Consider the following 25,905-nt stretch of genomic DNA (forward strand, 5'->3'; position numbering starts at 1 on the left):
ACGGGTGGGTAACAAGAATTAGGACAAATGGGTCAGGCTCGGCACGGATATCCTTGTCACGTGTCCTGTACGTCAATAATTATTAATTATCTTTTTGGCAAGCTACGATTTTTATGTTCGCTGAAGGTAGAAATGAAAGTCAGATGACAGACCCTGCAGGCGCGGATTTCATATCGTGCCATTGTTCGTTTGATTGAAATCTACGTAATCACGCGTTATGCCGCCTTGAAATTCTGACAGCCGTACCCTTCGCGCAGCTAATGACTCACTTGTCGAATACTGTCACCGGATTATGATGTACTGTGGATTATTGGATACCGGCCATCTTATTTGCTAGAAGGTGCATTTTTAATTATTCCAACACCCCACTGACAATCAGTATTTTAAAACGACTACCAATTCAGGGAGCAACATAATTGAAAAACTCATAATCTCGTACAGAATTCATATAAGGTCGTTGGTCCTTATGCGGTACGAGACATTTCTTCAAAACAGCTTTCGCCGAGTTCAAAAAACGCGTCTCGACGCCATAACGTGGTCTGCGACCGAAATCCCCGTCCATTAAAGGCACTACGCCCTGTGAAAGAGCCGTCCGCACTTCGTCTGGCGACACGGCGCTGATTACTTTCCGACCGGCATTGTAACGAAAAATGGGCGGTGTCCCTTGCAACATTAAAACCAGAATACACCCTAGACTCCACACATCACTACGTCGTCCAGCTTGCCCGAATTTCACCGCATCCACCAGTTCCGGCGCTTTGAAGGTCCATGGCGGACCAGCCCCGCCAGCCACTTCGTTGGTCATCGTCACGCTCTCCTGCAGTTTGACTACAGTACTGTAGTCAGTGACCTTCAGAGTTTGCTTGGTGGTCTCCGCGAAGATTAAGTTCTCTGGACGCAGGTCCCGGTGGACGATGCGCTGTTCGTGTAGATAGTGCAGACCCAGTGCGACGCTGGTAAAGTGCCGGCGAATTTCTGCTTCAGCGTATCCGGTGCTGCGGCGGGCGTAATGCTTCCGCAGATCGGCATCTAATGTCGGGCCTGAAAAGTAATACAGTCAGTTCTTCGTTGAGTAGAAGTAATTATTCGAAGTTTCTCGCATTACAACTGTTTCGATGTATGGCTTCGCAAAGGAGATACCTCCTTTAAAAATATTAACACAATTACTCGCGAAAAACTTTTTTTGCAACTGCATGGTAAATTTTAGATTATGTACTAGTGAGATAAGCTATTCTTAAGAAAAGTACAAAAATGTACGATAAAAATTAGCACAGGGAAAATTATGATGGTAGAATAAAACGTGTTTGAAATACAGTTGCTGACATTTTTTGCTCCTCACCATAACAACGCTCCATAACAACACACAAATGGTGTTCTTGTGGTTTCCGGTCAAATAATACGTACACCCACAAATATTTGACCAGGTTCAAGTGTCGGAAGTCGCGAATATTCTTAAATTCCTGTATGGAATTGACGACGGTGTTGTACGAGAGCATTTCGCCTTTTTCAGCGGCTGCTAGAAATTCCCGACGGAAACGGAATTTTTTCACGGCATATTTCTGTCCGTTGCTTTTGGCTTTAGCTTTGAAGACACCGATGCCGGTGGTTCCTTGTCCAATTAAAGAATAGGCGTCCATAGCGCTGGGAGGTCGAAAATCAGCGATTCCCAGGAGGACTTCCAAACGGGAGCATCTATTCTGCTGGTCGTCCATCGTGTGCGACTGTGAAGAGAACCAACAAGTTTATTTAACCAGGACGGCCAACGTAACGGGCGACTATGAAACATGCCCGTAAACTGAAAACATCACATGAGACAATAGGTTTGTGGTATTTTCCTAATAGGGATAGCGTTACGTCGCATTTACAAAGATACCTAATCTGTTTATGGAAGGCGCTCCGAAAAAGCCGACCTGAATGTCGTAAGCGTTAGAAGTCCGTGCAAGGACGAAAATGTCGTTACCCAAACAAAAAGCAGCAGACACTCACTGTTTAAAAAATAAAACATAAACATAATTATGACAGAAGCACGGTTTAAATGATGGAATGTTAGGATTTCCGGAAGGCGAAGTACGAGTTACAAAACGCGATGCTAGGCTGGCCATCTGTCGTTCTGGAAGCAAAATTACTCTGCTTCTAACTTTGCCATACACCAAAACTGGTTCAGTTACTAGTAGTAGTTGTTTTTGATTGTGTATCGGCATCAGCTTATTCACTTTAAGCACATATGCTGCACTACGAGTACGTACTAGTGCATATGTTGAAATACGTGCCTCAACCGCAACAACGGGTGTTCAGTGTGCACGTACTGTAGAAGCATCGTTCTGTAGTTTATCTTGTCCGAGCTGCCTATGTATAACCCTGCACGCTGCAGCACTAACATTATTAAATATTAACCAAAAGACTTTTGTTTTATTAAGTTGCGTTTCATACGGCAACCATTCATTGGACATGGCTTTGATGTGAAACTGTGAATACAGCACAAACTGCATTACGGTATCCAGGACCGGGAGGAGCTTCTGTTTCTAAGTAAATAAATACATACAACTGTTGTATGTCGATCATCAAATTAAAGGAACTGCTGTATGATTCAAAAGTTGTATATTTTACTCTTGAATTACGAGCTGTATTTGAGCTTCTTTACGGTACACGGCGTTTAGAAATTCCGCTATGACAGTATTTATTGCAAAGTTTTAGTATTGCGACCCAAGGTCGAACATAGTAATGCTGTATGTAATTTGAGCACAGCTGAGTATAATCGCCGGCAAGAAAGGTAGTTCTAGTGTGTCTTTTCGAAATACTTGTTTTTCCTATTACGTTATACTGTAAGAATAGCAATCAAACGGAGCGAAAAAAGGAAGATGTGAAAAGCACCAGAAAAGAATTGTTGTGGCATCATAGCAGCTGCATCCTGGCCACATGAAACTACTGCACATATTACAGAATGACATTCAACCCTCAAACACTGCAGCAAGATGAAAAAAGCTAACACTTTTTCTTGATACACTGTGTGTTATAGGAAAACAGGGGACCGGCATTTATGTTATTGATGGACAAATTCTTTGCACAGTCAACATAAAACATAGACTGGGTCCCATCGGCGTTGTTGGCGAAAACGTAATCCGACATGTAATTTCCAATACTGAATATCTCGCCGCGCGTTCTGCTGGCAAGCAGATATGGCTTCTCCTGGAGGAAATTTCGAAACCAGGCGAACAAGCAGTCACAATGCAATCGGCGAATGTCCTGGCTTTCTTCGTCGGTCATACGGAAAAACGGAGAACCCCCGTCTTCGTCTCGATTTTTCATTCGCAAGTACAAACCGGATTCTAGTGCGAGATTTTGCAGATGCACAAGATCAGTGAAGGTGTATGGTTCCATGGCGCCGATCGTTGACTGGAACAAATAAAAGACGCGCAACTGCTGGACATTCTGGAAATCCTTCTTCTTGACGATCATATTCTTGCATAATGCTATACTGAGTCGAACGACATACGGCAGCTGACCCAGTGCATACACCTTGGACATTATCGTTCTAGTGGCACAGTAACCAATATTTAGTTCGATTAGTTGCTGGCGAACCGGCTCAACGACGTCAGGATGCACGGGATCCAAGAGGGTGTCGTTGCGCTCGTTCAGGTTGATAGTAATGGCGCGGTTAGGACTAACTGTGCTCACTTTCTTCGTTACACTGGCCAACAGCGGTCGAGTGCTCTGCCCGCATTCCACTGCAAGGAAGGTGCGTGACATGGGATACAAGGAAAATTCATCCGGTACTGTTCGATTGCAGAACTGTTGCAGACCGGCCGGGTTGCAGCGGGAACCATCGGTCACATTAGAATACGCCATACACTCATCCCATGTTAATTTATCGGTGCGGAAAGGAAACGTCGGTTGCGAAAAAACTGCAGCTTTGGGAAAACTTCCTGGACGAGTATTGCAATCGGTCTCCATTTCGCCATTTACTATACACAAAAAACATTTTAAACAACAAATGACGAAACTAAGTACATTTCATGTACAGGGTTTTGCGGTTAACCGTTCACACTATTTTTCCTCATGGCAACCCTTTGTTCGTTTTGAAAACCACGTTTATGTTGAAAATGTTCATGTTGAAAACCATGTTCATGTTGAAAATATTGTCCCTTATTCGTGTTGAAAATTGTTTCATCTACATACTTACTTAAGTTACTTTGCTTTACAGAGGGTGAGCCACCCAAATTGGCACACTTTTGGTAGGAAATTATTTGTGAGTTCTAGACTCAAGTTCTTTTAAATCCGCTGATGCAGTTTTTTCCCATAGCGTTCTGTGAACGGAAAACAACTAATTTTCCATGAAGATATTACGCGCACGTGACATAAAGTGACCACAAGTGTCCGCGACCGGCGAAAAAAACGCAGACAAAACGTTTCACTTCGTATTTTTGTTTTTCAATGATTATTAAATGAAGCAAGAATTTTTTTGGTCACATTCAGTTTCTAATTTTAGAAGATTTTAAGGGCTATATGAAAAAGTATAAAGTTGTGTGAAATCCCTTTTCAGGATCCCGAGGGAAAAAAACAGAAGTATTAAAAAATTGGGGATTTACACTTTCAATTAAGCGGCTGCCTTTTGCAGTGGGAAACTCGTGGCAAAAAAACCGCCGATGCCGATTTTGCTTTGATATAAACAAATATTTATTTAGACAGGCTTGTAGAAGATATTCTATGAAATTCAGGACGAATGGACAATTAGTTAGAGAATGGCAGATGTTTTCTGGACTTCCGGTCAGTTTTGGGAGCCGACGTCCAGAAAAACTCAACCATGGCTTTGATCAAAACCGAATTACACTTGTCTTAAAGAGCATTGATTCTTTAACATTTTAATGCATTTCGTATGTAATGATCGGTAAAGGGGGATTTTCAGGAATTTGTTTTGCGAAAGGCATTCCAGTTTTGAAACGCACTGTTTTTCTACCCCGCTCCAGGTTTTTCTTCCTGGATTTTGAAAGACATCTTTTACTAAGCTCAGATATATTTATCAAGTACAAAATACCCCAGGCTATCGGATAATGTTTTTGAAAAAATTGTTGAAGACGAAAGGAAGTTTTAAAAAATCAGTTTGTGCAGTGTGCCAATGTGGGTGGCTCACCCTCTGTATATATGTACTCGTATGTATGTATGATGAAGACCTCTAAGAGCATTGCTGCGAATTCCAGTAAATGAGGTAATGAGACTTCCGGTGTTTGAAACAATTGCAACCGCTCGGTGAGGCAGCTAAGAGCGAGTTTTATCCGGAAACTTTTTGAAATTGTCCATTCTCTTTTTTCGTCAGAAAAAGTGACTCTCTGCACTATGTACGGCGTATATACAGGGTGCACACGCCAAGTTGTCACCAAAACTTTGATAATTTATTAAACATTCCCGATAAGCTTCAGAATTTTTATTGAAGTTTGAGATGATTACAGTTTCTCTCCTGCATCATTTGAACCTAAGACTGCCAATAAGTAAGCGATTTTTGAAAAGTTAGATCAGAAAACTCGAACGCCACCTGCTTCAGAACACGGCCCGACCCGTCTACCATCGTCACCAACCGTTCGCCGTAAATTTGATTAAAAATCGAGGTCATCCCTTAGCTAATCGGTGACAAGTCAGAATTATTCAACCTACAATACTGTCTCGGGACGTATATCATGTGGTTCTCTTCGAACCGCTGGGAGGTCACAACTGCGACTCGGAAAGTGGCAGTGTCAAAATGGGGGTGGACCCCCTTTCAAGCGATCCCCACACAAACGAGGAATGTCACCCCTAATCATTTTTAACATAATATGTTTAGGGACACATGTAGCTTCAGTTTAGCGTTTGCTATCGACCAGGTGAACGCGGCTCATTCCGTTCCAGCCAATCCCCATCGGGCATATAATTTTTTTGGCGAACGCTTTCTTGATTCTTCCTTCCACGCGTCGGTGTTCCACAGTAAATCAGGAATGTGATGTATTTCCCTGTTTACTTTGGAATCGTTTAGAATGATCCCCTCCGCATATTTTTCAACTATCATTCGAACACCCAAAGGTTCCAGATAATTATGAAAAAATTTTCGCCGCTCGTACCGTATAGCATTATAAAAGCCTGACAATCTCCAATAAAAATTTCTTATAAATCAAAAACTGGTTCCATTGCGTTGGTTCTTTTTTTCAGCGCTTACCTAACCTATTCTGAGCTAGTTAAAACGAATTTCGAGAGTAGAAATTGTTTTCCTGTTTCTCTGATAAGGTGAGTATAATGACCAGAAATGCACTACCAGTCATCTAACTTTGGTTCTTGCTTCTGACGTCAGTTTCGAAGCTAACGGTCTGATACTAATTTCATTAAACGCAGAATTAAATTCTGTACTAGAAAAAAACAAATTGACTGGAGTAAATGAACTTTTTCTAATTTTAAAAATGAATTTAACCGATGGTGACAACTTGGCGTGTGCACCCTGTAGCTACTGCTTCTACTGAAACATTAAGAATAATTTGCTTAAATGAAACCATTTCAAATTGTACCGTAAGTGCGTCATTTGGAACCCGGATGATTTAAAAAAAAAACAATAATCTGCCGTTCCAAGAAAAATCCGACCTAGGCTAAAAGCAAAATAGTGGGAAAGTTAAAATGCAACTTACCCGGCGGCAGAAGTTCGATTAACGTGAATCCCAAAATGCACAATAAAACGATTAGTATGTCCATATTTTCACGTAGGACGGTAGGAATGCCCTTTGTGAACGTCAGCAGAGACCGCTGGCAGTCAACACCGCAGTCAGAGGGTAATAACTGCTATAATTATTAAAACGAATAATTAATTGAAGAACTGATCGTTCCTTTCTATATATCGAAGGAAAGTATTTATTTAATGGTTTATGGAAGCGGAATAAGCCGCCGGTTGATTGTATCATTTGATGCAGACTTCGATAAAGTGATCGACCAGCTTTAATATGGTGTATAAATTCTCAGTCTGCATATTAAAGTGTGAAGACGTCTCAGAAATACGTCGGTGTTTCAGCTACATAAAATTCTGATTTCTCGACAAAAGTGTAGTAATGCACTAACGCTTACACTGCAGCTGAACTGCTGTTACCCAGGGCACGGAAAATGCCGTTCTGAAGCAGCATGAAAATCGCTGTTTTATTTGCTAAAAATCGAAGTACTCGTACTGCATAATGCGTTCACTTGTACACCACAGCTAATACAGCTGCTGCCGGTTATTGTTCGCCGAGGAAGACCGAACCGGAAACTTCGTCAGTCATTGACTGACGTGGCGAGAGCAAAAAGATAATCGCACCGAAATAATTATGAAATGAAAACGAGGAAAGAGACGATATTGTCTCGCATTTTTTTATGTGTTTTCCGGCAGGACGTATAATAATGAGGAACATCTGCGGATTAACGCCGCTGTAATCCGCGCTTCACCGGCAGTTCATTACAAATTAGGCTGCTTTATCGGCGGTTGCAAAGAATTTTGTTACAAACGTGATGCCAGCTTTGCAAACGCGAGTGTCCATTCACGACAATCCCAGCACAAAACCGGTAGTGGCGAGACAAGCGGGGGCCGGTTTTATGTATGTGTTTTTTCGTTAAACACTTCGTGTTGCAACGTGTCCTGTGGAAGCAGCTGAGCTTGAATACCACTCTTTCTCGTCTAAATGCATACACACCCGAGACAATTACTTCAAAATCTGAAGCTCAAAACTGGAACTTCAAATACGAATACAGTCTACTTGAATGCAAATTCCGTTAGCCATAACGGTCTACTTACGGTAGCAACTACTACCCGTAAGTATTTAAATAATACCACCGTGCGCAACGAAATAAGTTGAACTGGAATTAGAAGTGTTGTTCTTTTGAAACATTGAGGAGCATGTACATGTAACAATGCTCAGTACAAATTGTACTTAATTGTACGCAAAGAAAGGCAACTGCATTATTTAACTTTGCCAAAGTCCTTTTGCATGCGCATTATCAAAAGACGCGAGACTGCGTTGGGATAGATTGCAGCAAGAAAGGTCAGCGGAAATCTGGACAAACTAACAGCCATTTTAAGACCTTGCCGATAAAAAGTGTTGTGTTGGGGTTTAGGTTATCTGAAGGTCGCAGAAGCAAGTACTGCTATCTTAAATTTAAGAAACGTAAATGCGAGTAAACTAAGAACTTCGACGTTCTTCGCACTTCCCCATATGAATACGTGTGCTGGACATCAGGGACGCGGTATTCTCTGCATTGTTCCACATTAGAAAACTTGATAATGTTTTATTAATATCGTGAACAAGCTTGTAAAATAGCAATAATTAACATGCAATAATTTTAAAAAAAGGGAGTTTGGCCAAGTGGAACAGCGCGACGAAGTGTCCGGTACGCGAATTTCTATTGTAAAAAGGTTCGGAATGGAAGAAACGTCGAAATATTCATTATAAGTTATAACACGCAACGTTAAATCGAGCTGTTCCTTCTAAAACATCCACTGATTTACATCTCTACATCTCGATAACGCCCGCTCTTCTTTATTCTCTTTTCCATTCATTTGACATTTGTACCTATTGAGCAAACTATAACAAATTTTTAGTTTCCACAAGGAAACCTAACAGCTTTTATAACGTTTCCGGTTTCTTGAGGTTCTCGTATTTTGTCTGCAAATAAAGCACCTATCAAGTATTTTACCCTTTTCTATCGTCATCACCGCACAACCAAAGTCGACTCTCGGCTCGGACAGTCGACAGGGATGAAGGTTCCACGTGCACCATGGTCGGGTCCAGATAGGATCGGGGCCGGGCCCATCGTCGGGCGTTGGTAGAATCTCCACACGGCTGCGTTTGCTCCAAAGACATGATTGAGGCGGGAAATGGGAGGCACGAAGGGGTAGAGAGTTGCTGCGCTGACACTGCTTTCGACAACTTTCAATGAGTCAAATCACAAATGAATCTAAATTAAAGATTGGTAGTGTGTGTATGGTATTGCTATGTTAGCGTCAACAACAGAAAACAGCATGACGGGAGAAGACACACGTACATGAACAACTACGGAGTTTGTGAGTAACTTCAACTGTAAAATTAATTATTTTACACACACTGATTGTGTGGCTGTATCCGGTTGCGCGACTGAATGACCAAACCGAAAACCACAGAATTAGAGCTTCAGCTCAGAGAGATATAGCACGGCTGACCCGATTACTGCCTAGTACTGTAGCCTACTCTATGATTCTTTGGCCAACATTCAGTGCAACTAGATTACTACTCATACATTTAAAGCCCATTTCAAATTTTTTATTGGTCTCAACGCTGCTGTTTTATTACTTTTTCTGTTGCTGCTCTTGCTTCGTTTCGTACGAATTTCGTTGCGAAGATTTCGTACACGTATTTTCGGATTCAAGCTTTTTTAGTTTCTCAAGTATTCTGTATAGATAACAAAATGGGTTCCTCTACATCAGGAATTATGGTTCACGATCGAATCTTCCGGAGTGCCGTTCAGTTCACTCTGAAGCTAACGATTGACGATTTCAAGTTCTATCAAAATCGAACGGAGGTTTTGTACAGTGACGGGATCGTTTCGACGGGCCTGGAAGCGGACAGTGGATTTCAAGGGCGCTGGCGAGTGTGTGTGGAGGCGTGTCACAAAGAAACTGTGGCTAGGGTGGAATCGAAATATGTTTCCGTCTTCTTGATTCTCACCGATGTGAACAGATTTTCCAAATCATACACTGGTGATCGCTCAGTGGATACCAAGTTCTCGGTTAAGTAAGTCGATGTAGGCTGTAGATGCTTATTTAAGAGCTGTCAAGAACAGTTTGAGGATTTGGGAGAACTGTAGCACTTACAGTTCTTTGTACAATAGTACGATGATACAAGTATAGTACTTGCTTTACTAGCACATAAATAGTGAGAACAGCGTCGAGAGAACCTTCTGCACCTTTTTAAGTAATATTAATTTTAGGACTTACTCCTGGGTTTACAAATAATGCGCGGAAATGCAGTTATCATTCTGGGCAGTTGGTGGAGGGCATCTCATATCAACTGGAAAAATGTTTTGTTGAGCTTATTTGGCGCTTGGTCAAATATTCTCTTAGAGGCACGCATTTGGTATTGTGTTAATAAAATATAGTAATACACAGGTAAAATATAGAGTAATACACAGATATAGACATATAGTAATACACAGATATGGTAATAACTAATACAGTACTTCTGGATTTCTCAACAACTGTTCACTTGATCATACATATTGAACACCTTCAACAATCGGTCAGCAGCGCCGGATAGGACGTTTTGCAAAATGAACGGGAATAATTCGGTTGTACAGTTGCACTGTAATTAACGTTACACGCTTACGCATGCAAATTTTTGTAATTTTAAACAGTTTCGATCACATCGGAACTGTTTAAAACTGTAAAGATTAGTGCAGATACGTATTTTTGTTACTAATATTTCGGCTTTGCTTTTATGTCCGGTTGCCCAGAGGTAAAGTACTGTGATTATTTGATGCGATGCGATTGATGAGCGATTATTGATGCGATTATTGTAACTCACGCACAAGGTAGTAAACATATGTAGGACATTTGAAAAAATATTTTCAGCAGCTGAAAATATTTTTTTAAATGTCCTACATATGTTTACTACCTTTGTGCAAAAAATGAGATTTTTCTGAAGGGGGAGGACCCCTATGTATTCTCCCTGGTCAGTTAGCTCTGTTACAGTGCTGCTGTACAGTGTACATGTAAGACGAGGATATGAAAACATACTTGGGTGACCGGTTGTTAAAATATTATGAAAATATTATGTAGTTAATGTGACCAGTTCTTGGGAAACCCCAAAATATGCGATCGTACTGACTGTAAACTCTTTTGTGTCTGACTTTACACAGCATTCACACCGGAAAGGAAATGGATGTCAATCTGAGAAACTATTCCGCATCACCGGCATTTGCCACATTCCCAACCGCTAGCCGTGCTGGTTATGGCTGGCGAAAGGCTATCTCGTATCAGCAGTTGCTTGATGAACTGAAGGACGACTCCGTGACATTCACTCTAGATGTTGTCTTGTATGCGAAGCACAATCTTGCACTTATTCCGGAATCGATCATCTCCAAACCATTTGAAGCAGATGGGAAATTCCTGTTGAACTTCACTACTCGCCAAAGCAGTCTGCTGATGTCGGAAGATCAGTCGCATTCAACGGACTTTGTCTTACACTCCAGCGACGGTCAGGAATTTGCAGTAAGTTGCAATTTCTTTGCAGCACAATCTCCCGTGTTCGCTGCCATGTTCAAGCACGACTGCAAGGAGAAAAAGGAGTCACGCTGTGATTTGGTGGATGTTGATGGGGAAAGTTTGGGAATTCTGTTGGATTATGTTTACGGGTGTAAATTTAGCAAGATCAATGTGGACAACGCGGAGAAGGTGCTGGTTATGGCTGATAAGTACGAAATGTTGGATCTGCGCTCAGTGTGTGAGCAGATCCTGGCTGAGAATATTCCACTTGATAAAGCTGCTCATTATTTCGTATTAGCCAAACAGCGCGGCTTGGATACACTGAAGAACGCAGTGTTGGATGTCCTGCCGGGCAATATGGAACGCGTTCTGCATACCGAAGCATTTCAAGAGGTCATGGGATCGGATGCTGGTCTGTTGCCGATAATTGTGGAATACGCCTCAAGAATGCAAGAATAACAACTAGTTTTGTGTCCCCAGGCGACAGTATTATGTTTTGTTTTTGATGCAATTCGGAGTCTGTTTGATTAGCGATGTAAGAATAAGTAGATACTCGCACATATTTAATAAATATTTATTAAATAAGTGCGAGTATCTACTTACTTCATTGGTTTTCTGCATATGCGAGAGTACGAGTGCTCGTATTTCGGTTTTTAAAGCAACTCCGAATTTGCTTTGCGCTGATGGGTGGCCAAGGGCCAAAATATGCAACCATACAACTGAAGCGACCAAAATTTCGAAAACTCGTGTAGTTCCTCGATGCGATCAAGTAGTGCGTTTTTTGTTCTTGGTGGGATTGCGCTCCTGGGCGCTCCATGCGTGGCTGGCGGCAATAGTTCTGCCAAGGGTCATGCCGTCTCCCGCTGCTTGTCCATATTCCAGTTTTCCATTTCGTCGTATCCAAAGTCACTAAGCACTGTCTACCTAAGAGCTTATGAAGCGGATACATCTGAAATTTTATAGATATGTGCATCGTAAAGGTCAGTCCCTGTTCCAGGTGAATGGGTATAAAGGCCTTCACCACAGTCTGTCGCATCCTTTCAGCTAGATTCGTAAGAAATCTTGCGCTGCACGGAAACGTACCTTATGTTGCCAGTAGCATCATCCTGATGGTGGACTTCCAAAAGCTTTATGGCTGCGCCCTTGCGCATGCTTAATTAAATTTATTACGAACGTTCTTTGCCGTGAATACTTAAGTACTGCTGTCGCCGATTTTTGTGTATATGGCTCAATATGGTTCTCGCCGATATAGTTCTTGCATTATCCGAGACTCAGAGTAGAAGACTATGTGCCCACGACAGCCGCCCATGCCGCCGCCTACCAGGTTGGCTCAAGCTCAAGCACAAATATCATTCTTGATCTTCGCCAACAGCGGCGATGGCACAGTGGCTGTGCTACGTGGATCTCACTCGTTAGCCAGCGGTTCGATTCCGCTCCATCGCCATTTTTGCAAATACCTCACGAATCGCCCTCCCTTCGCTAAGACCACCACGTCCGGCCGTATTTATGGCCGTCCTCTGTGATAGCATGTACTTCAAAAGGTTGCACTGTAGTTCTTTATGTCATGATCTTGCTTGTTGTTGCTTGATTATATTTATGTGGCCGGCCTGGCAACTGGTCATTGTTATGGCCATAGCAACATTTTGGAAGGTGCGGTGTTGTCGAGCTGTAGTAGTTTATTAAATTTAATTTATAAGTGCATGCCCGTACACTACATCCAACCGTTATAAATTTGCGCCGCAGTTAGTTACCGTCGGCCTGTTGGGTCAACTTAAGTGCCTTGAACTGCCCGCAACCCGGTTGGGTATGTCTGTGATTCCTATCGTGCTTCCAATGATTACTTAAGTACTTCATTTTGTACATCTTTATTATGATTGTATGTTAACTGTTTTTAGACCTACGGAGTATACAGTCAAATGAGTTGAGATCTACAAGCGAAAATGATTCTTCGCTTACATCTCGCACAGCTGCTGATATCCAAGATCATTTAATTCAACCAATTCTGATATCCAATTCATTCAACCATGTACTTATCTAATCTAAGAACCGAACAATGTTCCGCAGAGCAAGATATGTGAAAACAGAATTTCGATGGCAAAGAAGCGTTGTATCCTTTCACATAATATACAGTGGAACCTCCCGACCCTGAACACCCTCGGTTCGCAGTTTCTTGTTCAGGGTTCAGAGGTACTTCCCCCAGGGGCGGAGACTTTCTTTGGGGGCCCCTGACCTCGTATAATTTATATGTAGCCAGGTAATTTATGCTTAATTTATGATTTATGTCGTTTTGGGCAAGATAACAGGTTAACACGGCAATTACAATTCAAAAACATTAAATTTCAATATTCGTCGGCCGAAAATTATCGAGAATAGATTTTTTTTCATCAGAATGAGCAGCGGTGAACTTGCCCGGGATGTATTTCTTGCCTTTCTTTTTCTTGTTCATTTAAAAACTAAACATTTGTTCAAGAAATAAAAATACTGAACGGCAAACGAATTTTTACGAATGATCTGAGTGAACACCTTGAACACTTGATCTTTTCGGATGCTTTGCTGATCTGCTCTGTTCATGTCTGGAGGTATAATTTACTGAGAGAACATACTGCGGTACATAGCTGAATGTTCACGGTTCAGAGTTCAGAGGTGTTCAGGGTTCAGAGGTCCCCCCTAACGCTATACATTACGAGAAGCGCCGGTACGAAAAAAGTTGTTCAAGATTCAGAGGTGTTCAGCGTTCTGGGGTGTTCAAAGTAGGAGGTTCCACTGTACTCTAGAAAGGTATTCAAACACTATTCTACATAGCAGGATGACAAAAACTAACATTTTATCTTATAGCACTGTGTGTTATACGAAAACAGTGGGCCGACATTCAGATTATTGATGGACAAATTCTTTGCACAGTCAACATAGAACATAGACTGGGTTCCATCGTCGTTACGAGCAAAAACATAATCCGACATGTAATTTCCGATAATGAATATCTCACCGCGAGTTCTGCTGGCAAGCAGATACGGCTTCTCCTGGAGAAAATTTCGAAACCAAGTAAACGAGCAGTCACAATGCAATCGGCGAATGTTCTGGCTCTCTTCGTCGGTCATATGAAATAACGGAGGACCCTCGTTTTTATCTCGCCTTTGCATTCGCAAGGCCAAGCCGGCTTCTAATCCGAGGTTTCGCAGATTTACGAGATCGGTGAAGGTGTATGGTTCCATGGCGTCGATTGTTGATTGGAACAAATAAAACACGCGCAGCTGCGGGACATTCTTGAAATCGTTTTTCTTCACAATCATATTCTGGCACAATGCTATGCTGAGTCGAACGACATACGGCAGCTGGCCCAGTGCAGACACCTTGGACGTTATCGTTTTAGTGGCACAGTAACCAAATGTTTACTTCTATCAGCTGCTGCCGCACCGGCTCGACGACGTCTGGATGAACGGGATCGAGCAAGGTATCGTTGCGCTCGTTCAGGCGGACGGTTACGGCGCGCTTCGGACTCACCATGGTCACTTTTTTCATCACAATGGCCAGCAGCGCTCGGGTGCTCGATGCGCAGTCCACTCCAAGAAAGGTGCGTGACATGGGATACACGGCAAAATCATCCGGTACCGTTCGATTGCAGAATTCCTGGAGACCGGCCGGATTGCAGTGGGAATCATCGGTTGCGGTAGAATATGCCATACATTCTTCCCATGTTAACTTATCGGTGCGGAAGGGAAACGTTGGTTGTGGAGAAACTGCATCTTTGAGAGAGATCGCTGAACGAGTATTGCAGTCGGTTTCCATTTCGCCGTGTACTATACGCAGAAAACAGGGTTCCTAACCTACTACGGACGAAACTAGGTACATCGTATAGTCGTATACTATAATATGCTTTTATGTTAGCAAGCGCACTATTTTCCTCGAGTGAATCTGTAAACATGTGGAAGGTCACTTCATGGCCATGTGTCTGCCATGAATTATAAGCGTATTGCGAAAGCCTCTTAACTGCAATGCTGCAAAATTTTAATGAAGTAAATTCAGAGACTTTCGGCGTTGGGAGCAATTGTATCCGTTAAGTGTCCGTATATCAGCGAAATGCGAATATAATCGCAAAATCTTAAAAAATTGACATTCTTTTGCTGTCTGATTTTGAACCCACAGAACTGACTTATTTGTACTACTACTTTCATTAAAAAAATAAGACTAAACCAGATGAAACCATCCCAAGTGGTAAATGAGTCGTTTGGAACCCGACCGAGGCAAAAACCAACTGATCCACCCTCGAGTAAAGATGCGGCTCGGATCAACAGTAAAATAGTGCAAATGTAAAGTGTAACTCACCCGATGTAATTTCAAGGGATGTCAGTCCGAAAGTACACAATAAAACGATCAAAGTACCCATTTTTCTAGCTAACATAATAAAGGCGCTGGTGCAAAAAGCAACAGATGCAGTTTGGTGGACACAACCACAATCGTAGCACAATAATTACCACTTCTACAAGCGAACTAACTCGTAATTAACTGATAAACTGTTCGCATGTTTCTATATATTGAGAAAGCCTGTAGTGGACGGTTTAGTGAAACGGAGAAAGCCGCCGGTCGATCGTATCATTTAATTCTGACTTCAAATAAAATCAGCGACAATATGGTGTAAAACTGATGATTTCACACAACAGATGTGAAAAACCCCGAAACACGTCAATGTTTCAGCTGACTAAAATTTTGTTTTCTTGAGAAATGCGCAGATACACTCAAACAGCAGTTAGGCTGCAGTTTGAGTGTACCTGCGCATTTCTCAAGAAAACAACTCTCAAACTGCAGCCTAACTGCTGTTACGCTGTATGCCATCGCACGGAAAATATCGTTTGAGGCAAGAAAAGAAGAAAACCATCGATTGTCGACCACAGCTAATACAGCTCTTGCCAGCTATTGTAAGAAGTTGTTCGCGAAGAAATACTAAACCGGAAATTTTAATAATTATGGAAGGAAAATGAGTACTGTACAGGTTGTACTTCATGTGTTTTGCTGCATGCTGCCTTGCATTCTTTGTAAATGTTACCCGACAAGGCATACGTATATTAATGAGGAATATCTGCGGGTTGTCGTCGCTGTAAGTACTTCAGCGGCAGTTCATTAGTCGTCCTCTTGCTTTATCGGCCGGTAAATAAAAATACACGTGAGGCCGGCATTGCAGATGAAAGTGCCGAATCCAGACATCAAACATCTAAATCGGTACCCGTAGCGGACCGTGGACGCCAATTCTTGTTTCGCGTAATTAGGTATCACACTCACATGCAGAAAGTATGTATAACGTTCCGACGACAGACTGACCCAGGCTTTCACTTACTTACACAAGCAGCACCTTTGTACGCTCGTACTGCTTTAGATTCTCACATACAACTGTAAGATTAAGATTTGGAGAACCTGAAAAATTTGGTGTCAAGGGTTAACTATCCTCGTAACATTAAGTACGAGTCCAAACTCATTACTAATTAAGCTGTCAAGTGAATCTTTCAAGAGTTGAAACATTCATCGAGATTGATTCCACCAATATTATCGTCTATTAAACCAGAATATCGACTGTTTGGATTAGGGATTGTACATGTATGTACACGGATCTTCATGAAATGCCGATTTTGGTACAGCACTACGAAGTAAAATTACTTTTCGTCTAAGAAGGGCACGACACCTGCGACAGAAGAGCACTGCTGATTTACCTTATAATTTTAAATATGAATTTTTGAATTTACTAAACGTACATTTCCGGATTGTAGCCAGTAGCAGAACCGAAATATCATGTTCTGGATTTCTTCGTCGGTCATACGTTGTTCCGGAGCACCCTCGATTTTATCTCGATCTTGCATTCGAAAAGATAAACCAGGTTCTAATGCGAGATTTCGCAGATGTACAAGTTCGGTAAAGGTGTACGGTTTCAGGGATTCGATTGTCGATTCAAACAAGTAAAACACGCGCATCTGGGACATTCTGGAATTCGTTCTTCTTGACGGTCATGTTCTTGCATAATGCTATACTGAGTCGGACGACGTACGGCACAAGACCCAGTGCATACACTTTGGAAGTTATCGCGCTAGTGGCATACGCACCAACGGACAGTTCAATCAGTTGCCTGCGAACCGGCTCGATGACGTCAGAATGAACGGGATCGTAAGAGGCGTCGTTGCCCTCGTAAAAGTTGATAGTCAGGGCGCGGTTAGGACTGACTGTATTCACTTTTTTCATCACACTGGCCAACAGCGCTCGGGAGCTCGACGCACAGTTTACCGCAAGGAAGGTGCGCGACATGACATACACGTCAAAATCATTTGGTACTGTTCGACTGCAGAACTCCTGCAGACCGACCGGGCTGCAATACAAACAAACCATCGGTCTTGTTAGAATATGTCGTGCACTCATCCCATGTTAATCGATCGGTGCGGAAGGGAAATCTTGGCTGTGGAATAACTGCATCTATAGGAAGATTTTCTGGGCGAGTAGTGCAGTCGGTCTCCATTTCACCGCTTACTAAACCCAGAATACACACGTGCTAACCAGTTAATGACAAAACTAAGTACATTCACTGTACATGTTTTTATTAAATTTATGGTTAACACTCGCACTATTTTGTTTCCGAGTGTGTATTGAAAGTCACGTTTTTGCCCATCACGATTTGTATACTAACAACGAGACCTCTAAGCTGCATTGTTGCGAATTCAATGAAGGTACAGAGACTTCCGGCATTTGAAGAAATTGTAGCCGTTCGGTGTAACAACGAAATGCCAATTTGATTTCAAATTTTTTTTCAAAATTGACGGTTCTCGCCTGGATGGTGCCCCGTGGCGGTTGGGAGCCGTACGCCCAAGCTACGCCCGGAAGTCATCGTAGGCGCATAAAAACAGGTGTTTATCCCGGCACTTTTTAAACAGCGCGCGTTCGCAAACGGTGCTGTTTGTTAGTGCGGCAGATACATGAAAATTACAGCAAACGGGGCTCTACAAAGTAGGCGACAAATGTATGATAAAAATATTTACACTATTCTTAAATTAAGCGCCAGTGCTATGGCCGCGGTATCACACCAACGCGGTAAATTTTAGCACACTAACAGAAACAGAGCGAATGCATAGTTCATGTGCTGGCGCACCGTAAAATTCCTGTTTCTTTAGTGACGTCAAATTGACACACTGCCAGTTTGCGATCCCGGCACAATAATTAGGCCATGTGTAATGTTAAAGCGAAACAACAAATTATCAGACGTTAACTAAATAGCAAACCATTCTGTACTTTGAATACCACATAAAGTTGCGGACGTATGCCGCATGCATTACGTGCGATAGCTACGGGTAGTGTCAGGAATTGTATGCCGTGAAGACCAAACCAGAAACTTTGTCATTCATCGAGTTACATGACGAGAGGCAAACGGTAAATATACCGGAATAATTATGAGAGGAAAACGAGCAGTGAGTCAATTTTGCTGCATGTTGCCTCGCATTCGTTGTAAGGGTTATATCCAGGAGGACTTGTAACAACGAGGAATATCGGTGGGTTATCGCGGCTGTATTTCCGCAGCAGTTCAATAATACTGTAATAATCTAATAAAGTTGTTTTATCGGCGGTACTTAAAAAAGCACGTAACGCCGGCAGTGCAAATGGAAGTGTCAATTCTAGACTTCGAACATCAACACCGGTACATGCAGTTCTTGTTTCGCGCCGTTGTTGCGCTTGAATGCAGGATAGACATCGCATTCGGATCCATGCTGTACTCGCTCTAAGTAACGTCATTATTACTCCGAGTCTTCCGTCCATTCTCAGTCTCGCAAGCCTCTAGTAATACTATCAGCACGCTGCTCAACTATTCACCACGACAATTCAGCACGTTGATGAGACCGTTGACTACTCAAATCCAGCGGCTCGATTCCATTATAGGCACCACAGCAACCAGATTAGACTGTGAACAGTCTGAATGGACACTGAAACACTAGGGTATTTCGATGGCCAGTGTCAAAAGGAGCAAGAAAATTTTGTGTCGTCAAAATACCTTTATTAAGAAACTACTGAGACCTCAGAAATTTCCCTCCTCTTTTTGACCAGACAAAATTTCATTCCTCTAAAATGAGCTTCCTCCTTTGACATTATGTAGCCCATTTCGGTCACAGTTCGCATAATACTCGTACTATAACTTTGAGGGGTAAAAGAGCCTTTTTTCAAGCCACGGTGTATACGTGACGACACCGCATGCTAAAGATACAAAAAACAGCAAATTCATTCCATTACGTACATACTACAGTACATACTGCTTTACATTCTCACAAACTGGTAAAAATTAAGTTTGGGGAACCTGGGAAGCATTGCTGCCAATTGTATTACTCCAAAAACTTCCAAATTGACTTCGAGTGAAGCTGTCAGCTGAATCATTTAAAAGTTAAAATGATCGTCGATCTCGATACGCCCACTGGGATCGGAAAATGTAAGTAAAGCCACCTTCATGAGCTGCTAATTTGGCGGAGCGCTGTGAAGTTTGCATTTACATTTATTAATGATGTATAAATTTGCATCTACATTCTAAACGATCTTCGATTTAGCGCAAATGCACGACTTATAAATATCGCGGTTACCATGCTTCATTTAATTACTACGAAGTTGTTATATGCTTCAATTAGTATTAAACATCATAAAGCATATAGAAGGGTTTTTATTTGTATCGTTTTCTGGAAAGCTCGAGAAACTGGAGAAAGCTGGACAGCGCTACAGCCAACCGGAAGCTGAACGAGACCTGATCGGAATTCTCTATGTCCGGTTTACTTTAACGCCACGCGTCATCATGGTGGATGTGCCCACATGGCTGCACACATACTTTCTGAGCTGCAACCGCGCGTTATGGAAGTATTATTCAAGTATAACGTGCATTTCCAGTACGTCATCGAATCCTGTCACATCAACAATTAGTTTATGTAACTATCAAGTATAAAAACGAAATGCAGCCACACTCATCGCGACCAAGAGCTGTCGAAATTTTACTGGTCAAAGCGCTGTAGATAATACTATTTATGGCACACTCTGCTTACGCTAGCTTTTAACGTGATCGTGCAAATTACAGTGCCTCAGGTCTCCTGAAAAATGTTCTGTTATAATCTGGACCGGCAAACTTTCAGCGTCGACGCAACTGTCGCCGCAAAGGCTAAAACGGCAGAAAGTGCCATCGAACAGCTGCGGATGCTACACAGCCATAATGCCGCTTTCAAATAGCGGCCAAAACCCCCTTTATCTTCCGGTACATTTAGTTTAAAACACCGAATACGGTATCTGTGGCGTAGTGCAGTGGCACTGACGTCACGAGAATGTTGTGTCCGCTGTGACCTCTATGTGGTGTGTTGTCCAGCATGGTAACTGCGGTTGCAGTGTGCCATTGTTTTCCTGATGACAACGATCAGTTGGTTGTTTGCGCCCTCAGTTGCGGTTCACAATAAATACATTATGCCGCCACCTTCAAGTCGGGACAGTATCACAACACGCACGTTTTATTTGTTCACTGACCCACTGTAGAAACTGAAAGCCTTTCCCTTGCGAATTCATGCATAGTTGGTTGGCCACGTTAATGTTTACATAAGTACTATAACCAATGCGCAAAACGAATTGGGTTTACTAATTAGATTTACTTCCTTCGTACTAATCATTTGGATCAAATCTCATTCACGCAACCTTATCACCATTGCAAATTTTGTTCTCCAGTTGCCATCGATTCCTCTGGCAATACTAATTATTATTGACAGTAAGACGGATACCGAAACCAAGAAGTAAAGCAAAATGCAGTCATATTCACAGCCCTTCATCGATGCCAGATGCTCATACCTGTGGTGCATTAAGAACAAGGAACACTATTTAATTATTCTGTATAGCCCGTATACCTATGCAAAAAGTGGATAAAATGAATAACACAACGAATTTGACTGGTTATGCGCTGGTGGATGATACACTTTCCGGCACAATTTGCTTCGCCTTTAACGTGATCATACAAACCATAACTTGTTTCTTGAATATCCTACTCTTGTCGGTCATTTGGACCGGCAAACTTTCAACGTCCAGCATACAACTGATCCATCTATTCTGCATCGATCTCTTAATCTGCGGTCCCTTCCAATCCATTTTAAATCTGTCCGGGATTCTTCCGAATTTACTCCCGCGATCCGCGGACTGTAGCGCCTTCATGTTTTTCCACGTTTTGGCACTGGGCGCCGAGAACTGGTCGCTGTGTTTCCTGGCGGTACACCGTGTTATGGCGGTGCTGACGCCAGTGTTCTATCGGAAAGACGTCAACCACCGCATTACCGCGCTGTTTATTATCCTAAGCTGGGCCATCCCGTGCAGCATCGATCTGTGTTTGGCGTTGAACGTTGGAGGACAGTACGCCAGAATCTACACGGCGTGGACGGCATGCGCCGCTGCGCCATCCACGCGAGACAAATCAACGTGGGCCATTTCCGCACTGTACATCTTGCGTGTGCACGTTCCTCTGTCCGTGACCTTTGCGTGCTATATCGCTATTTGGACGGGAGTGGCAATAGCTCGGCGCAGAACCGTTACAGTGGGTCAGAATACCTTCGCGTCAGTGGGTGCGGACCCGACCAGTGCCGGACCGACGTTGCCAGGGTCAGGCAGTCCCGGTTCCAAGCGTTTGCGTCTGGCGCAGATGCTGTTTGTATCGTCTATGTGGTACTTTGTGTGCTACATGCCCCATACAGTGATTATAGCGCAGTATCCGCAGCTGTATGTTCGATATCCCGTTGTGCAGTTCTGGGTGCGGACTGTGTACTTTTCCGGAGTTGCCGGAACGCCGGTACGCATGCAGTTACTTGATCGTGAAACTGTAAAGTATTATGTCAACAAAGATGCATATTAACTGCAATATGATACTGGCTAATTAAGTTCTTAGGAAGATACTGCTGTGCTGCATAATGCTGATGCAACCTAACGATGTGTTTGCGTGCCCACAGATAATTTTCTTGGTAATGTCACGGGACTACCGGAAGCGTGTGAAGATCTTCATCAGCTCAGTTCGCGCGACTGTTACATGCACGTAAACGCCTTCTTTCCTAAAGCGTTGCTGCTTACAGAGAAAGGAGTGGTGCACTGGTGATCTTCGCCTTACTGGAATCAAAACTATCGGCATGGATGGGCGGCATTATGTATTATGTAATAGCTGGTTTTTATTAGTTGAACCCATAAAATAATGCTGTTTGAAATGTCTGAAATGATCGTGCTAATCTCGCAGCCCGTTTAATTGTCTGTCTTCTAAATGCCTAAATAATAATTTCTAATCGCACGTTTACTTCTACACATGTAGTCGAACCGTAGAGAAACTGAAGTTGCATACCGTACATAACAAACAAACTTGCTTGTTATTAAAGCACTTTGTGTTATACAGTATGAAGACAGCTCGCCGGCATTGATATTGTCAGTAGACAGATTCCGATACGTTCTATCCGAAACGTTGGACTAGTGCCAAACATTTTGTAAATATCTGTTTCCTTCATTCTAAGACGGTTATGCTGAATTTCGAAATGCTTTAAAGAGGAACACGGTTCGGATGGATTTGATACCCGTATTAAAGTAAACGATGGCAAGTAAACGTACACTTTCATTAAGCGCTTGTTTGCTGACAGAGATGAGCAATATTTGCGAGAGAATCTTGGTTTTGAAGGAACTAAAGCGAAATCATTTGCATCACATCACTATTCCTAAAATAAGTGTATTGTTATACATCTTCTTCAAATGAATAAAGAAATTCGAACTCACAGAACATTGCTGTTTGTAATGATCGACAAGAACATTCCTTCATATTAATTGCCTAACAGAGTGCACTGCATCGCTGACTGTAAACCGGTATTCGTCAATCTTAAACTCCTAACCAAAGCGAAAAAGCCGCGTGCCGCATATCCACGAATGCACATGACAAGCTAACAATTTGTCCCGAAGCAGTGTGTATTGTACGAGAACAACTCACTGGCATTGACATTATTCGTAGACAGATTCCGCGCACAATCAACGCGAAACATAGAATTGATTTCATTACCATGCACAGTAATGTGGTCCGACAGGTAACTCCCAATGGCAAACATCTCACCGCGGTCCCTGTCGGCAATCAGATACGGTTTCTCTTGGAGAAAATTGCGGAACCAGGCGAATGCACAATCGCAGTGAAGTCGTTGGACTCTCTGGATATCTTCATCGGAGAGCTGAAACTCAGGAGGACCCAGAGATTTTTCTCGGAACTGCATCATGGAGTACAGACCGGCTTCCAACGCCAGGTTTTGCAGTTGCACCAGATCAGTGAAAGTGTACGGTTCTATGACATCGATGGTGGATTCGTACAGGTGGAACACGCGGAGCTGCGTCACATTCCGGAAATCGTTGCGTCCGATGATCATTCCCTTGCAGTGACCGACACTCAGGCGGACAACGTACGGCAGACGTCCCAGCGGCGGAAATTTAAACGTTACACTAGGGGTGGCACATCTGTCGATGGTTAATTCGATAAGCTGATTGCGAACCGGGTTGAGGACGTCAGGATGAAGGGGATCCGTTAAATCGGGGCGTTCGTTTAATCGCGCTGTTATGGCCCGGTTAGGGATAACCATGCTGGCTAGCTTCATGATACCCGCCAGGGACGCCCGCATATTCCGTGGGCAGTTTACTTCCAAGAAGGTGCGTGACATGGGATACGCGACTGTTTTATTGCAGTATGGCAGACCCCGTGGGTTACACTCGTAACTATCGGGTGATGTATAGTACGCCATACATTCTTCCAACGTTAGCGTATCGCTGCGAAACGGAAAAACTGGTTGGGAAAAATTATTCTCCGTGGGAGGCGTTCTGGCCATGGAACGATTATTACAATCGGTTTCCATTACGGCATCCACTGAAAATAAATGAGTATATGTTGAACCGAACAGAACTGACATGAAAGGCAAAATTAATAAATTCGTGTAGTAAAGCGCGACATACCTAATATAAAACCGATAACACACAGTCCGACGACGTTTCTGTACAGCAAAAAGATGGACTTCGTCATATTTAAGAGCGCTTCCACAGAAACCACAAGACGCAAAAGCGAAGCAGCTGTGTTTCTGACTTCAAGGCCGACTGTAAAAAATGATTACTCCCAAATTCTAATTGAAAGTTATGGCTGCCTAGAATTATTACACCTCTGCCACAAAAGGATAGCGATATGTACACGTGAACGAAATTTAACGAGAGAAAAGGCTAAATGCGATGGGGTGTATGAAATAATCAGAATGGAAAGTAATTAACCAAACGCCCAACCATACCGTAGAACTGATCACATCTTTAGTTTGAACTTTAATTTGCGTATCATGCCGTAAAATCTTTGCTGGACGGCTAAACGTAGCGAAAGGAACCGTCATAATATGGGTAAGATGGTTCAGTTAAGCTGTTTAACTGATACTCTGGTGACTCTGGTACGATAAATCGGCGGACTGCGTGCATAAAGAATGTAGAGGGAGGAAAAAACGATTACCCGTTTGTACCGCACAGACTACATCTGTCTGGAGACCAGAATCGTACAGATAGTTATATTACGAAGATAGATATGCCTATTTTATAAAGGTAACGCATACTGTACTTATAACATACGTAAAAGCTATAACTATATATCAAACTACTAGTATATATGCGTATGCCACCTTATGAAACTGTACAAATATATGTATATGTAATATGGAAGCATAGTTATATTATGTAAATGTCACCCTTCCCGATAAATTTAAAAACGAAAACCGCCTGCTTTTGGATTATTTTGTTAAATATCTTGAACGCGGTATCTGTGCACTTTGAACTTCATGCTCGTTAGTAGTTTGCTACCATTCTTGGCATTTAATTTTCGATTGGTGTTACCTACTAATCGTTCGCTACATTTTGCTAGTAGTCTTTCCCTTGAAATTATTTCTGGAAGCAATCGCATGAAAAATTTTGCGATGTCAATCGGACACATACTCTGTACAGTACTGATCTTGGAAGAATATTCCAGGAAAACTGAAATATTTGTGAAATGCCGTGAATTTTTAAAAAAAAATTGGAACCAGCCAGGCCTATGACTAAACTCTCTTTTATCAATATAAAAAAACATCTAAATTTAAGCACAGGAATCCACTGCAGCAAGCGCTAAAAGTTCAACCCCGTAAGGTGCGCTATCACAGTATGTACCTACGGTACATGCCCGCTTCGGTCGGCTACAAAAATATCGATGCTTTCCATGGTAATTGGTAACTATATCACTGCTACCGATCCCTGCGTTAAAATTACACACCCACGGTCCTCTAATTATGACAAAGTTTAATTTCCGGTTGTGACTGTATCCTTTGACTGTATCCTTTCTTATCGGCAGCAAATTCCCGAAAGAAAACAACCTACAGTCACATGCATGTCGAATGATCATCACTGCAATTGCGTCGCCATAAACGGTTTATACCAGTCACTGGCAGTCTACGAATGCTTTAACAACAAGTGATACCGTTCGAGTATTTCTGCTCATCTCTATATATCAGTAAGAAGCATAAAGTAAAATGAATAATACGACATTTACTGTTGATGTTGGTGACAAAATTTCCGTCAAAATTTGTTTCATTTTTAATGTCATCGCACAACTTACGGCCTGCTTGATCAACATTTTACTACTGGCAGCAATCGCAACCGATAAACTC

General features: G+C 42.4%; 5 protein-coding genes across 5 annotated transcripts; 1 reads left to right on the forward strand and 4 right to left on the reverse strand.

Moving 5' to 3' along the window:
• Positions 1 to 340: 340 nt before the first annotated feature.
• Positions 341 to 2,126, reverse strand: LOC129599309 (cell division protein kinase 2 homolog CRK1-like). Its single transcript, XM_055497519.1, has 3 exons — positions 1,874 to 2,126; positions 1,340 to 1,721; positions 341 to 1,041 (listed from the first exon to the last, which is right to left on the reverse strand). Exons 2-3 carry the CDS (start codon positions 1,710 to 1,712, stop codon positions 401 to 403), a joined length of 1,014 nt encoding a protein of 337 aa, XP_055353494.1. The 5' UTR covers positions 1,713 to 1,721; positions 1,874 to 2,126; the 3' UTR covers positions 341 to 400.
• Positions 2,127 to 2,738: 612 nt separating this feature from the next.
• Positions 2,739 to 7,018, reverse strand: LOC129599308 (uncharacterized). The gene is made up of 2 exons (XM_055497518.1): positions 6,642 to 7,018; positions 2,739 to 3,962 (listed from the first exon to the last, which is right to left on the reverse strand). The coding sequence occupies exons 1-2, from the start codon at positions 6,703 to 6,705 to the stop codon at positions 2,983 to 2,985; spliced, it is 1,044 nt and encodes a 347-aa protein (XP_055353493.1). The 5' UTR covers positions 6,706 to 7,018; the 3' UTR covers positions 2,739 to 2,982.
• Positions 7,019 to 10,885: 3,867 nt separating this feature from the next.
• LOC129599322 (speckle-type POZ protein B-like) lies at positions 10,886 to 11,671 on the forward strand. The gene has a single exon (XM_055497535.1). It carries the CDS (start codon positions 10,886 to 10,888, stop codon positions 11,669 to 11,671), a length of 786 nt encoding a protein of 261 aa, XP_055353510.1.
• A 1,641-nt stretch (positions 11,672 to 13,312) lies between these two features.
• On the reverse strand, positions 13,313 to 15,984 carry LOC129599298 (uncharacterized). Its single transcript, XM_055497510.1, has 2 exons — positions 15,536 to 15,984; positions 13,313 to 15,009 (listed from the first exon to the last, which is right to left on the reverse strand). The coding sequence occupies exons 1-2, from the start codon at positions 15,609 to 15,611 to the stop codon at positions 14,579 to 14,581; spliced, it is 507 nt and encodes a 168-aa protein (XP_055353485.1). The 5' UTR covers positions 15,612 to 15,984; the 3' UTR covers positions 13,313 to 14,578.
• A 6,959-nt stretch (positions 15,985 to 22,943) lies between these two features.
• LOC129599303 (uncharacterized) lies at positions 22,944 to 24,472 on the reverse strand. The gene is made up of 2 exons (XM_055497516.1): positions 24,191 to 24,472; positions 22,944 to 24,104 (listed from the first exon to the last, which is right to left on the reverse strand). Exons 1-2 carry the CDS (start codon positions 24,255 to 24,257, stop codon positions 23,143 to 23,145), a joined length of 1,029 nt encoding a protein of 342 aa, XP_055353491.1. The 5' UTR covers positions 24,258 to 24,472; the 3' UTR covers positions 22,944 to 23,142.
• Positions 24,473 to 25,905: the final 1,433 nt, after the last annotated feature.

This window comes from Paramacrobiotus metropolitanus, unplaced genomic scaffold (genome assembly GCF_019649055.1).
Source record: "Paramacrobiotus metropolitanus isolate TYO unplaced genomic scaffold, Prichtersi_v1.0 Parri_scaffold0000143, whole genome shotgun sequence".
NCBI classification, from domain to species: domain Eukaryota; kingdom Metazoa; phylum Tardigrada; class Eutardigrada; order Parachela; family Macrobiotidae; genus Paramacrobiotus; species Paramacrobiotus metropolitanus.